At 45.7% G+C, this 13,896-nt stretch overlaps 1 protein-coding gene across 1 annotated transcript; it reads right to left on the bottom strand.

Annotated features, from left to right (window-relative positions):
* Positions 1–3,386: 3,386 nt before the first annotated feature.
* Positions 3,387–13,763, bottom strand: LOC120034937 (ubiquitin carboxyl-terminal hydrolase 38-like). The gene is made up of 11 exons (XM_038981641.1): positions 13,557–13,763; positions 12,274–13,009; positions 11,486–11,621; positions 11,191–11,320; positions 10,449–10,550; positions 9,675–9,833; positions 9,235–9,428; positions 8,945–9,044; positions 8,710–8,816; positions 5,990–7,373; positions 3,387–4,380 (listed from the first exon to the last, which is right to left on the bottom strand). Exons 2-11 carry the CDS (start codon positions 12,953–12,955, stop codon positions 4,216–4,218), a joined length of 3,159 nt encoding a protein of 1,052 aa, XP_038837569.1. The 5' UTR covers positions 12,956–13,009; positions 13,557–13,763; the 3' UTR covers positions 3,387–4,215.
* Positions 13,764–13,896: the final 133 nt, after the last annotated feature.

Raw genomic sequence — 13,896 nt, 5'->3', positions numbered from 1 at the left:
ACACAATAACATTCAAACAATGTATTAATCATATGCAGATTCACAACTAAGTACAGTCATGACCCACCCAGTTGTGAGTGAGACTTTACATTCTAATATTAATCAATTTAAACATTCACATAGCCATTAAAGAAATTTGTCACAGCAGGCAAGCCCAACCAGTGAGGACAACAATTGAGTACATTAGTCAGTCTACCATCCATAATACTATTGATCCTACTTGTCAATGTCTTCCAAAATCCTATTCAGCCCGGGAGATAATTTTTCCTTTTTACTGTGTGCTCCTCAAGATGGGTCTATGACACCATAGAGCTGAAAGAAAGATATTGCTGTGGTAAAAGTTGCTCTAGTCACTGGCATTTTGCTGAGCCATGCTAGTCACTGGGGAACTTAACAGGAGCATAAATCCCAACTTCATGGTCCCCAATAGATTGAAATGGAAAAAGAGAGAGGAAGGGAGGGAGACAGAGAAGGCATTATGTTTATTAAATTACATTTTAAATGAGTGGTTCCAGAGTTCATGCTTTTGCAAGGGACTTAAACTTTTATGAGAAAGGCATTAAAACCAATTGCATTTGACGTGTCGTGGGTGGAGACCAACCACAGAAAAATAAAACAATCAAAACAGGGATTAAACAACATGCATTTGTGATTTGTGTTTGTGTGGGGATGTTAGCTGCTCATCAATTCATCCCACGTTGGTTTTTGCCTTCATTGTTATCACATTGAAATCTCTGCAATAATAGAGGGGTTATAGCATCCATTTTAAAGCCCACCGCCACAATAATAGTATTTCATAACTTCAATTGAGTTGAATTGTAGTGTACTTCATATGTTCCCAGAGGGAAATTGTTTTGCCACCATGGCAGTAAATACATAGACTGAAAAAGTTGCTCCTAAAAAGTGCAGCCAGGCAAATCTACATACAATACTGAAAAAATGTAGAAATGCAACAATTTCAACGATTTTACTGAGTTACAGTTGTAAGGAATATATAAGGAAATCAGTCAATTGAAATAAATAAATTAGGCCCTAATCAAGCCATGGGTGGGCTTGGGAGGGCATAGGCCCACCCACTTGGGAGCCAGGCCCAGCCAACCAGAATTATTTTCCCCCCACAAATGGGCTTTATTACAGACAGAAATACTCCTGTTTCATCAGCTGTCCGGGTGGCTGGTCTCAGACGATCCTGCAGGTGAAGAAGCTGGATGTGGAGGTGATGGGCTGGCGTGGTTGCACTTGTTCTGCGGTTTTGAGGCCGGTTGGACGCACTGCCAAATTGTCTAAAATTACATTGAAGGCAGCTTATGGTAGGGAAATTAACATTCAATTATATGGCAACAGCTCTGGTAGAGATTTCTGCAGTCAGCATGCCAATTGCATGCTCCCTCAAAACTTGAGACATTTGTGGCATTGCGTTGTGGCAAAACTGCACATTTTAGATTGACTTTTTATTGTCCCCAGCACAAGGTGCACCTGTGTAATGATCATGCTGTTTAATCAGCTTCTTGATATGCCACACCTGTCAGGTGGATGGATGATCTTGGCAAAGGAGAAATGCTCACTAACAGTGAGGTAAAGAAATTTGTGCACAAAATTTGAGAGAAATTAGCTTTTTGTGAGTATGTAACATTCCTGGGATCTTTTATTTCAGCTCATGAAACATGTGACCAACACTTTACATGTTGCATTTATATTTTTGTTCAGTATATTTGTGCAATCTGAACCTGCTGATGAAGCTGCTCTGGTGTTATCAAATAAAAGGCCACACTTGATATCATACAACACTGAGTTGTGTAACTTACAGTGAATGCCATTGCTCAAAAACACTTTTCATGTGTCCTTACAAAACTGTAGAAGTGAAACGCAAATGGATCGGTCAATTAATAATTGAGTGCCATTGATTTTTCCCAAATGCTTTTTGAGGCGATTACAGTGCTACTACTACAGTGTGTTGTAAACCTAATGGCAGGGATACCGAATAGCACAGAAATGCCCCATTTGCAAACCACAAGCTTGCATTGCTACATTACACATATTGGCTATGCCATTAGCAACAGCAAGTGTGCTGATAGGGTCAACCGTTGCATACCATTCTCTCCCATTTCCTATTCATGTAGTGCCACTATTGCAAGTCTGACACTACTGTTTTAAGACCCATTACATAAAGATCCTTCTCAATCTCCTTTTGGAGAGGGTAAGGGTTCTATAACATGTCGGCCCCGTCTAAGAGGTTTTGGGTCAGTTTCCACTGGGTAAGGAAACCTATCCTGGCTGGTGACTTGAATGATGAGGCTTTCCCATGGGAGGTCTGTCTGACATCACCGTGAACTCTCCCTTCTGTTACTCCTATAATCTCTCTACTGGGTCATGTTCATTAGGGCACACCGTAACAAAACACTTCAAAATGTTGTGCAACATAAAACATTTCTTTTTGTAACGGACATGTTCAGATATTACCTCCCCGTTTCAGAACGTTTTCCTCCGTTTGGTGCCTAATGAACACAACCCGTGGTATTATACAAGATTGTCAAGGAGGATGGATTTATTTCCTTCTTCCTGGACACTCCTTCAGTCTTACTCAAACATATTCACCTATGGGCATAGAAGAGCACCGGTAATTGACCGAATGCCGGGACTGTGCATGAGAAACCTTGAGTTACAGCAGTGACAAACGCACCACACCTGAAGCAGGTGGTCTTGGCTACAGCTTCAAAGTCACTCTGCTCGGTCTGTGATCTAGGGTAGGGAAAATGGATACCTAGGTAGCTGCACAACTGAATGCATTCAACTGAAACGTGTCTTCCGCATTTAACCCAACACCTCTAGGTTCTCTGATGAAATCACATCCACACGGGCCGAGGAAATGTTACCGCAACTTAGCATGCTGTTCATCTGTATCACAGCGACAGACTTCATTAAATGGGAACACCACCCAAAGGTAAATGTCTGGACATTCAATCATTAACAGTGCCTCAAAACCAGTCTTAACATTCACTCAAACATCAAGTGGCCAATTGGAAACCTAAGAACCATAGCCAGTACATATAATGTTCAGTATGACTACAGCGGAGGAATCCCATGAAAAGAAAAACAATACACGTAGCAACATAACCTACAATATTTTAATGTTGAATAAGACAAAAGGTAGGAGGCATTGATTGTGTGTGGGCAGACTGGGCACTGACAACACATGAAGCTGAACACAGCCATGCATTCACACGGCCGATAGCTAGCTACTGCAGTGTGTTCAGAGAAGCCAATAATACAAGAGCATCTAAATGACACTTGTGGAAGAATGTGAACCGTGAAGAAGGTGTAAAACTCACCAGGGGGGCTTGTGGGTAGCATGAGGTGCACAGAGCAGGAAGACACAAACAAGACCCTTTGAGCAATTCATCTTTAATATTGGGGGAAATCATGTATTGTACACTACTTTAAAACACTGTACAGCAAGGCTGAGGTTTGTGTCTTTCCAGTCAAATTCTGCTTGTAAAATCTGGATTAATAGTATCTAACAAAAAGGCACAAAATCTGCAACAAAAAAATATTATCCCTGAATGAATAACTTAATTATAAGAGTCAATGTTAGTAACCATAACCCCGCCTTAAGAACGTTGTCAAACGTTCAGCATGCAATGGTTCTGACGCAAATTACACACATGTTGTATTAAAAGATTAAATCGCATCTTATACTTTTTGTATACAGTATTCATGGCATTAGTTAATCATATTCCATGTTTATTGAATATACTTTCGCACCCATATCTGTACATTTTATTGCATATGAAAATGTCTTATCTGACAAGTACACATCAATGAATCTCCTTATCAAAAATCAAACCCACCGCTTGAAAAAGAGAAATGCATGCAAACCAGAAAAGGTTATGAGGTCTAGCTTGTCCCGAGGCAGAAGGTTGGGAGTTATGGATGATAATAAAACGACAGAGACAGATATGAGAGGTAAGACCCTCACTGTAAGGTTGAGTCCAGTGTTGAGTTCAGTGTTGTGTGTTGGATTTAAGTCCATGTGGGCGTTAACATTATGCATTGTATTCAAGTGCTCCCTCCAAGATCTTCAGCGCTCTCTCTTTACGTTCATATGTGCTTCACCATCCACTGGATGAGTAGCCAACCAGACTTCTCTGTGCATGTCTCTCATTCATATATGAGTCCAGTGGTCTTTCAGTGCTATATTTCCCAGTCCCTCCTCCATCAGAAGACCAGTCTGTTGACAGTGTTGAACCCCCCCCCACCTCCTCCTCCCCCCGAGGGACCACAGCTGCCCGGGGGTTCGTTGTCGTCTGGTCCGTTGGGCCTGAACGAGCAGGAGGCAGAGGCCGCCTGGAGAGCTCGGGTCCGCGCGTTCAGTTCCTGTTCCTATTGGACAAAGGAGTTCGGGACCATTAAACACTGTTCAGAGGGTCATTCATTAGGGACCAAATGGAAGAAAACAGAAACAGGCAGGGACTACCTGGAATTTAATTTTCCATTGCAGAACGGTTTAAAATGTTGCCTGTCCTAATGAGCATGACCCAGGAGTTTGGGTATTCTGTCTGAGCAAGAAAATGCAGCTCTGCTGTCCTCTAGTGGTTACTGCAAATGTGTGGTTGAAGTCTTATTTTTTTGAGAGATTAACGACTCATGAAATTTCACTTGACTAATTGCATCTTGAAAGCACAAGGGAAATGTGTAACATGTGTATGGTTGGCTTTCTGAATACTTGCAACATGTTTTGATCAAAGCTGGTTCAGAAGTACTTTAATCCTGTTAATGGATACATGGAAAACAGGGTCCTGTTAAATTTTGAACATGGGCACAAGTTGAAAGAACAAATTCCAAAAACAAGTCCAAAAGAGAAGAGAAAAGCGTGACTTGACATTACCAGAAATACCCTGAAGAATATGGAAACGTCTGACATACCGATGCCACCCCCACAAAAAAAAACTTATTTTCCCCACCATCACTGACTTTGCTGATAACCAGGGGTGCAACTTTGGTTTTAGACGTGGGGGGGACATAATTATTATTATTTATCCAGTCAGATAAACATGCCAAACAGCCTACCGACCGCTCAGAGGCATCCACATGGTCCTAAAGCACACTCTTGCCTTGTTTTGTATCACATTCCAATGATAAAACTGGGGGGGACAAAAATGCAATTTCAGAATGTGTGTGTGTGTGTGGAGGGGGGCATGTCCCCCCCCGTCCCCAGTGAAAGTTGCACCCCTGCTGATAACTACTTTGTTTAGGGAAAATGTACTGATACGACTATGATATGTTGTCTCACCTAGCTATCTTAAGATGAATGCATTAATTGTAAGTTGCTCAGGAGAAAAGCGTCTGCTAAATGACTAAAATGTAAATACGCATGCACCTCAGCGTCCCATGCTAATCAAGCAATTAGAGGAAGGTTATTGGAGGCTAGCGTGATCATAAGTGAACACATTCCACTTCCCTGGGCCAATACATTAGCATAGCCTGATGCATCATTTAGGTCAGGATCACACTAAACGGTTATGCTAATGGCTGCGTCACCCCTCCTTGGCCTGCATTTAGTGACAGAAATGACAGGCTCTGACACAGGGTGGGACTGGAGGGCTTTTTATATAGAGATAATTGGTTTGAGTGAATCGGATTTTCACCCTTCTGCTACCCTGTTATCTAAAACTGGTCATGAAGAGAGAGATGAAAGTAGATTATTATAATATGGGTTGTTGCCCTCTAATGGTTAAGAGGGTGGGGGTCAAAGGTGAGGCTTGTCCTACTTGTAAAGCCAATGGAAGAGGCTGCTTACGTCAACAATTTAAGAGTTAATTCGATGAAACAAAAAAATTGCACTGATAACTAAAGAGACGATTTCCTTTTTAAGGTTTCAAACCAAAAATGAACATACTGTAAATGAAAGTGAGTAGAGCATGGATAAACACGAGCAAACAGAACACGCCTCATTCACTATACTGTAACTCCTCACACCCCCTTCTCTCACCTGTAAAAAGAGCTTGTTGTCCTTGGTGACGGCATCCATCAGTTCTTTCTGCAGCGGAGGTTCAGAGCCCAGTCTCATGCCATTGGCCGTCACTCCCCCGGTACTGTTCTGCCCCCCGGTAACGTCCTGTTTCCGGTAGATCAGCACGTAGGCCGTGTCCTTGGGGAAACGGTTGGTGACGTTCTGAACCGACCCCAACGAAGTGAACGTCACCCTGCTGTCGTTGAACAGCAGCCAATCGCCGGCCGCCTGGCCTCCGCACACCTCCACTTCCTGTTTGGGATGAGTCGCCCCGGAGCAAGTGAGTGCGATGGGCTCAGTCTGCCCGTTCCCAGGCTCCTCCCCCAGGGCGAGGCGATTGGCTAGGTGGCGATTGGCTAGGTGGTGTTGGGCTCCGTCAGCACCGTTGAGGTTGCGGCCGTATGAGTAGTAATGGCCACTCTCCGACGACATCCCAGAATGCATCACTACAGAGCTGAGGACGTAGGGAACGAACTGGGCCGCCGGCCACACCCCTACCTCACTTTCTCCTCCTGCCATCCCGTTGTCGCCCTCTAGCCCAGTCTCCTCCTCCTCTCTCTGGGACGGCTTCAGTTTCTTGGCCAGGTTTTCGCTGCTCACGGGTGAGTCCACTTGGAGTGGAGAGGATGGTGGCGAGGAAGAGGACGAAGAGTGTTTGGGTGGAGGGGCGTGCACGGGCAGTCTCATGAGCGGCGGGATGGTGACGTTGTCCAGAATCTTGCGGCGCACGTGGCACTTGGCATCGTAGGAGAACCTCAGCAGCGTGAGGATGAGGTACTCGGGCGCCGCCACCACCCTCATCCCCCGCTCCGCCCGCTGCAGCGAGCCACACTTCTGGCAGAAGTAGGCGTTCTCTTTGTCCAGGATCTCTGGCGCCAGGAAGTAGTCCACCAGGTCAGGAACAGACAGCGGTGGCTCGCTGGACCCTGGAACAAAATGGACGCCGGTGGTGGCCGTGACGGGTTTGGGAGAAGGGCCTATTTCGGGAGCCTCGCTGCCCCCGTTGACAGCCCCCTGGCAGGTGCCCCGGGGTTCCTCTGAGGGGCCCTCGGTCTGAAGAGGGCTGGAGGTTGTGGAGGGACAGAAGGCCAGGGATAGGTCAGTGAAAGGTTCTTCTTTCTCCGAGACGCTGTTGCATGTCATACAGCGGATACCCGTGCTCAGCCTGCCTCCAAACATCCTCTCAATCAGCGTCCTCTCGTCATTCTCCTCAGACTTCCCCTCCACAGGGGCCACGGGTGACACTCCGGCATCCTCCGCAGAGGTTTCACCCCTGGTGTCGTCGCTCGGTCCGTTGCCAGGGGAGACAACATTTGGCTTGGCTGACATGAGAACCTGGATGGTTTTCTCCTCTTCATGTAACCTTGGCAACAGAACACGAGGAAACAAGAGAAAGTTCAACCAAAAATACAACATGCAAATGAATGTAACAGCATAATAAATGGAGCTGTCCTTTTCAATAACACCCATTCAAGTGAACATGAATTCTTTAACTTTCTAAAATCCTTCTCTCAAAACACTAGATTTATACATACATTCTTTCCATCTATACCTGGAGTCATACAGGTTTTAGGAGTTGTAGGGTGCTCCAGCAGTCTACTAGATGGTGTACCTACCTGTCCAGGAGGAAGGAGTTGTAGGGTGCTCCAGCAGTCTACTAGATGGTGTACTACCTGTCCAAGAGGAAGGAGTTGTAGGGTGCTCCAGCAGTCTACTAGATGGTGTACTACCTGTCCAGGAGGAAGGAGTTGTAGGGTGCTCCAGCAGTCTACTAGATGGTGTACTACCTGTCCAGGAGGAAGGAGTTGTAGGGTGCTCCAGCAGTCTACTAGATGGTGTACTACCTGTCCAGGAGGAAGGGGTTGTAGGGTGCTCCAGCAGTCTACTAGATGGTGTACTACCTGTCCAGGAGGAAGGAGTTGTAGGGTGCTCCAGCAGTCTACTAGATGGTGTACTACCTGTCCAGGAGGAAGGAGTTGTAGGGTGCTCCAGCAGTCTACTAGATGGTGTACTACCTGTCCAGGAGGAAGGAGTTGTAGGGTGCTCCAGCAGTCTACTAGATGGTGTACTACCTGTCCAGGAGGAAGGAGTTGTAGGGTGCTGCAGCAGTCTACTAGATGGTGTACTACCTGTCCAGGAGGAAGGAGTTGTAGGGTGCTCCAGCAGTCTACTAGATGGTGTACTACCTGTCCAAGAGGAAGGAGTTGTAGGGTGCTCCAGCAGTCTACTAGATGGTGTACTACCTGTCTAGGAGGAAGGAGTTGTAGGGTGCTCCAGCAGTCTACTAGATGGTGTACTACCTGTCCAGGAGGAAGGAGTTGTAGGGTGCTCCAGCAGTCTACTAGATGGTGTACTACCTGTCCAAGAGGAAGGAGTTGTAGGGTGCTCCAGCAGTCTACTAGATGGTGTACTACCTGTCCAAGAGGAAGGAGTTGTAGGGTGCTCCAGCAGTCTACTAGATGGTGTACTACCTGTCCAAGAGGAAGGAGTTGTAGGGTGCTCCAGCAGTCTACTAGATGGTGTACTACCTGTCCAAGAGGAAGGAGTTGTAGGGTGCTCCAGCAGTCTACTAGATGGTGTACTACCTGTCCAGGAGGAAGGAGTTGTAGGGTGCTCCAGCAGTCTACTAGATGGTGTACTACCTGTCCAGGAGGAAGGAGTTGTAGGGTGCTCCAGCAGTCTACTAGATGGTGTACTACCTGTCCAGGAGGAAGCGGAGGTACTCAGAACAGTCCTGCTGGGAACCTGCATTGAACCAGGGGGGCCGAGACGCCTCAAAGAAGACTCTGGGGGCGTACGCTGCCCTCTGCAGGAGAGACACACAAACTGAATGACCACTCACCGAATACACACACCAAGTGAAACGTCAGGGATGGATCCATAGTCATTTGCATTGAAAAACCCGATGGCCACTAACAGCAGCGGGAGACAAACCTGGGTGTGTGAGAGGAAGGTGAAGAGGAGCTGCAGTTTCTTCATCAGTGTGTTGGCAGTGGCATCATTCAGACGTAACGAGAAGACATGCCTCCTGAAACTGGGACAGGACCATAGAAGAGTTAGTGCAGAGCATTTCATAAGAACTTCCTACATAAATATTACAGCATTATATCATTCTATCATGAGAGGATTCAAGTGAGAATGTACATAGACAGCTTTGTTAACCATGTGGTCAATTCAATATAAATGCGACGTGTAGTTGTGTGTGTACTAAATCCACTACTCACTCTGTGGCTGAGAAGAGTGTCTGTATGATACTGTTCATGTAGCAGGTGTTTCCCAGGTTGATGAGGCCAGTCTTGCCCGTCTCAGACTTGCCCGGCAGCCTCAGCAGGCCTGAGGCAAACGAGTTGGACTGGGACGTCCAGGCACTTTGGTTCAGAACCAACTTGATCTTCTCCTCAGCGGGCCCAGGAAGCTCCTAGAGGGGAGAGAGACAGCTTTCAGACACTCCATACACCACGTTTACTATACATGAGCTGCTATCCTTCAATAATGACGACATTATTCACGACGCCACAAACACCACAGTTGGTCACATAAATAACGTAAACCTACCCACCCCCTCCCATGTCAGGTGGATCATAATATAAAAGGACAGTAAATGTTTGATACATTAAAAAAAAGGGCAACACTCGTGTGATCACTCGTTGTCAAGGTGTCTTACTTTGATGGCCTCCAGGATGTCGTCGTAGAGGTCAGGGAAGCCAGAGTACTGGTACATCATACAGTGGACGAGCTCTGTGAAGTGCAGCAGGAAAGCCTTACTGGTGGGCAGGCCGTCCCGCTTCAGACTCTCAACCAGGTCCACTATGTGTGGCACGACCTGGGGAACACACATTGAACGTATTGTAGACAAACATTTACAATAAAGTCGTTTAGCAGATGTACAGTTAGCGCATTCATCCTAAGACAGCTAGGTGAGACAACCAACACATCACAGTCGTGGTAGGTCAATTTATCCTCATCAGCAAAGTCAGTGCTGGTAGACATGATGTTCTTGGTCATACGCACATCACAGCTGTTCTAATCTGTTACAAGGTGGAAAGGTGCAGTGGAGGAAACTAGGCACTGCATATAGCAGTAGAATAGCACTAAACACACTGATGTAGTGACTGGTAAAAACATCAACCTTCACATGCTACATTAAACCTCCCTTTTTGTCATGGGGGGGTGGGGGGGTCACACTGACTTAAATGTAATCAACCTTTTAAAATGAATTGACAATCATGGCAGATGAAACCACCACCAGTCAACTAAAGGACCATCATGGTGCTTTAAACACTTTACACCTCATTAGTGGAAGAGCCCTGCTGAGAGGAGAGTGCTTCTGGGAAATTGAGTTTAATGGAGCCTGAAGGTATTTCAGCTAAATAGGGGGAATGAGGGAGGGAAAGACATGCGGTGCGCAATAGAACGAGTTGTATTGTGTGTTTCTTACCAAGTGGAAGGCCTCAGGAGAGTGTTGGAAACTCAGCAGCATATGGGAGAGAACCACTAGGGCCCCCTGTCGCACGATGGGGTACCACAGACGGTTGAATACCTACACACAAAGATAAAACACACAGCATATTTATTGTACACACACTGACACAGAAACACACAATTCAGAAGTGATATAGCTAGACACCATAATGACCAAACTACAGGAACACATTTTCGTTCATGTGATCATCTATTCATCAGTTCTAACTGAAGTTACTCTGTAGTTATAGATGCTATCACTACAGAGTTTCTAAACCCAGAGGCGCAACATCGCAAGACTTCCGGGAACGCTTGCGAAACAGATCAGGCTTCTCTCCAATGAGAGAAGTGAAAAATTGTTCCTTAGTTGTGACTTGTCTCAAAATCTAAAGTCACAGCCTAGATTCCAGCCAATGTCTTCAGTAGTTGAACATGTTATTACTCCAACCTCGTGAAAGTGACACATTTTCATTTTTGTCAAATACTACTTTATATCAAAGGAGTGCCTTTTATTTAACGGCCTGCACATGCACAGTTCAGCGCTAGACGACCGTTCGACACGATGACGTGTTTCTGCGCATGGGCTTAGCTTGCCAACGTCGCCTACAAGTGTGATCGGAGGTTTCTATTGGAGAAGCAGTTTCTGCCCATCTTCATATAGAGTACTGTCTTTGCTATTACCATGTGTAACTACCAATAGTGGTCAGTACACTACCCACCAGTTCAATCTTAAGCAGGGTGACATCTATGAGGATGGTGAACTTCTGCACCGCAGCCAGTCCCTTCAGCAGGGCAATGACCCACATCTCCACATGGTGGGCTAGAGGCCAGGACAACCAGTCAATCATCCTGAGGAAGGAAAGCGAGAGAGATGGAGAGAACGGTAAATAAGGGCAGAAAAGCTCTATTAAATCACTACATCCCATCATCCCATCTAGTATACACATCGCAAATACAACGGATTCATTTATTCAGTTTAGCTAATGAAAAAACACAGTAAAGGCACCCAGTGACCTGCAGAGTGCTTGAGTCATGCTGGTGTCTTTGACGTTCTGGTCGGTGGTAAGGCTCTTGATGAGAACTGTGATCATCTGGAGAGGTATGTGCTGGACCAGGCTGGCTAGGGCAATGGAGGGGTCGAAGGAGGTGTCTGTGCAGAACACAAAAAAACTTGAGTATAATTGACTGATGTTTTGTTGGGCCACAGCTTATAAAATATGTCCCAATTCTATTAAAATGTCTTGTTTACAACCTCTTCCCTAACCAAGTGACCCAATTCAAGTCTGATATTGAGTGGTGCATGAACTCTCCACCACCCTGGATCATTAAAATGACTGTAGTGACTGTTCCAAGTCTCAAGCATGTGCTAACAAGCCTGACATTCCTAGTTTTTCCATAGGTGGGCGAAGGTGGAGGTCAAATTAGTGACTGCATTAGAAAATACTATTGTGTACTTTACTTGTGTACAGTAAAAATTGATATTGTATTTGAAACTGCTCATTTTGTTCAAATGATTTATAAAACTTTATTTAACTAGGCAAGTCAGTAAAGAGCAAATTCATATTTACAATGACGGCCTACCTGGGAACAGTGGGTTAACTGCCTTGTTCAGGGGCAGAACGACAGATTGTTACCTTGTCAGTTCGGGGATTCGATGTAGCAACCTTTCGGTTACTGGCCCAACACTCTAACCACTAGGCTACCTGCCGCCCCAACTTGTATGGGGCATTGATGCATAGACAAATACAGTGCAATTTGTGCTCATCTGTGACTGTGTGTGGTGCTCCCTCCCTCAGTCTCACCAGTGGAGGAGATTATAGCGAACACCTCCTGCAGAGATGGCAGCAGTGTGACCGGCTCCGCCTTCCAGATGTTCTGCAACAACGTGCTGACCTTGGTCACCTGGTCCACGTACTCCCTCAGCTCCTGCTCCTGGCTGGCCGGACAGTGGAAGTACCCAATGGTCCTCACCAACTGCTGGCAGAACAAAATGGCCGCCTTCTCCCGGGGGATGCACTGTACGAAGTCTGAGAGCATGGTGGCAAGACGGGAGCACAGGGCTGGCTCAGGCCGTTCGCACACCATCCTTAGGATTTCTGTCTGGATGATGGAGAAGATATCCAGCACCGAGGGGCAGCTGATCAGCAGCCGCAGGCAGCCATGGATGTAGTCGACCACGGCCGGGTCCTTGCGGTCCAGGGGGCCGTAGCCCTGCTGTAACAGGCCCAAGACAAAGTCTTTGCTGAAGAAGAGCTCAAAATCAGCACGGTGGTAGCGGGCATAGGCCTCCAGCACCTGGAAGCCCACCTGTTTCTGGAAGGCGTCTTCACCCAAGAAGATGAGGCGAGTGGTGAGGGTGTACAGGGCCTGACATTGCTCAGCCGTGACCTCTTTCTCTGCGGCTTCGACTACCTTCTTCACGATGGCCTTCTTCACTGGGACTGAGTGAGAGGAGCTGACCAGCGCCTCTAGAATCTTGTCCATGATGGCAGGCGATCTATATAGCTGTGAGGGGAAGGATCAGGGAGCAGTCCACACCTAAAAGACGAGAGCGAGCAGGACATCAACCACCATTAGTGACCAGTTACTTATTCTGGCTAGCTTTCAATTTCTCCATGGCATGTCCACCACAGCTAGCTAGCTAGACGTATGATTTGGTCAACAACTTGTAAATAATAAACTGTAATCGTTTTTACCATTGCTGAAAAGTTGTATAAGCATAGCAATATCACACGGCTATGAAGCTAGCCACAGGTAAACAAAAACAACAGAGCATCATGCTTTGCCTTATCATCACAAAGCTAGCTAACTTAGCTAGCTAAACAAGTTAACACGTTGAGCTAGTTACAGTAACCACAAGAGGCATGTTATCGAATTAAAATTATCTGAGATTAAAGGCATTGATGCACAAATAAAACATGTGTGGATAACAAACTTATTTTTCGCAATCTAGCAAGCTAACGTTCTTTAACAAACTAGCTAGCTATGCTAGCATGACGTTAGCTGTGTATGGTATTGCAACAAAGCAGGCCGGAGATGTCACTAACTTAGCTATCAGAAATGTATCTTCCGAAACATCACGTACCAATATAATTCATAACACCAGCATCCGATTAAAATATCATAAAATGCCAGTTGACATTAGTCGCCTGTTGACAGCTCATTCATCTCTTATTTTGACATTATAAAATCAGCTGATTTAAAAGCCCTGCAGAAACGTCATTCCGATGGACCACGAATTTTTCTAGGAGCCTTCTGCTTTTGACGATCTCATTGCCTGTTTAATAAAGAACGAAAATGGCGACTATAAAATAAAATATATAAACTTTTTGGGAATTATAGGTTCGTTTAAATACAAATATAAACATAATGACAATGGTTTGTAATGACTTAAAACAAAATGTATTATTCCACGGACTTATTTT

The sequence above is a fragment of the Salvelinus namaycush genome, chromosome 42, assembly GCF_016432855.1.
Source record: "Salvelinus namaycush isolate Seneca chromosome 42, SaNama_1.0, whole genome shotgun sequence".
NCBI lineage: Eukaryota > Metazoa > Chordata > Actinopteri > Salmoniformes > Salmonidae > Salvelinus > Salvelinus namaycush.
Note: the sequence above shows the minus strand (reverse complement) of the source record. Positions and strands in the feature narration are given on the sequence as shown.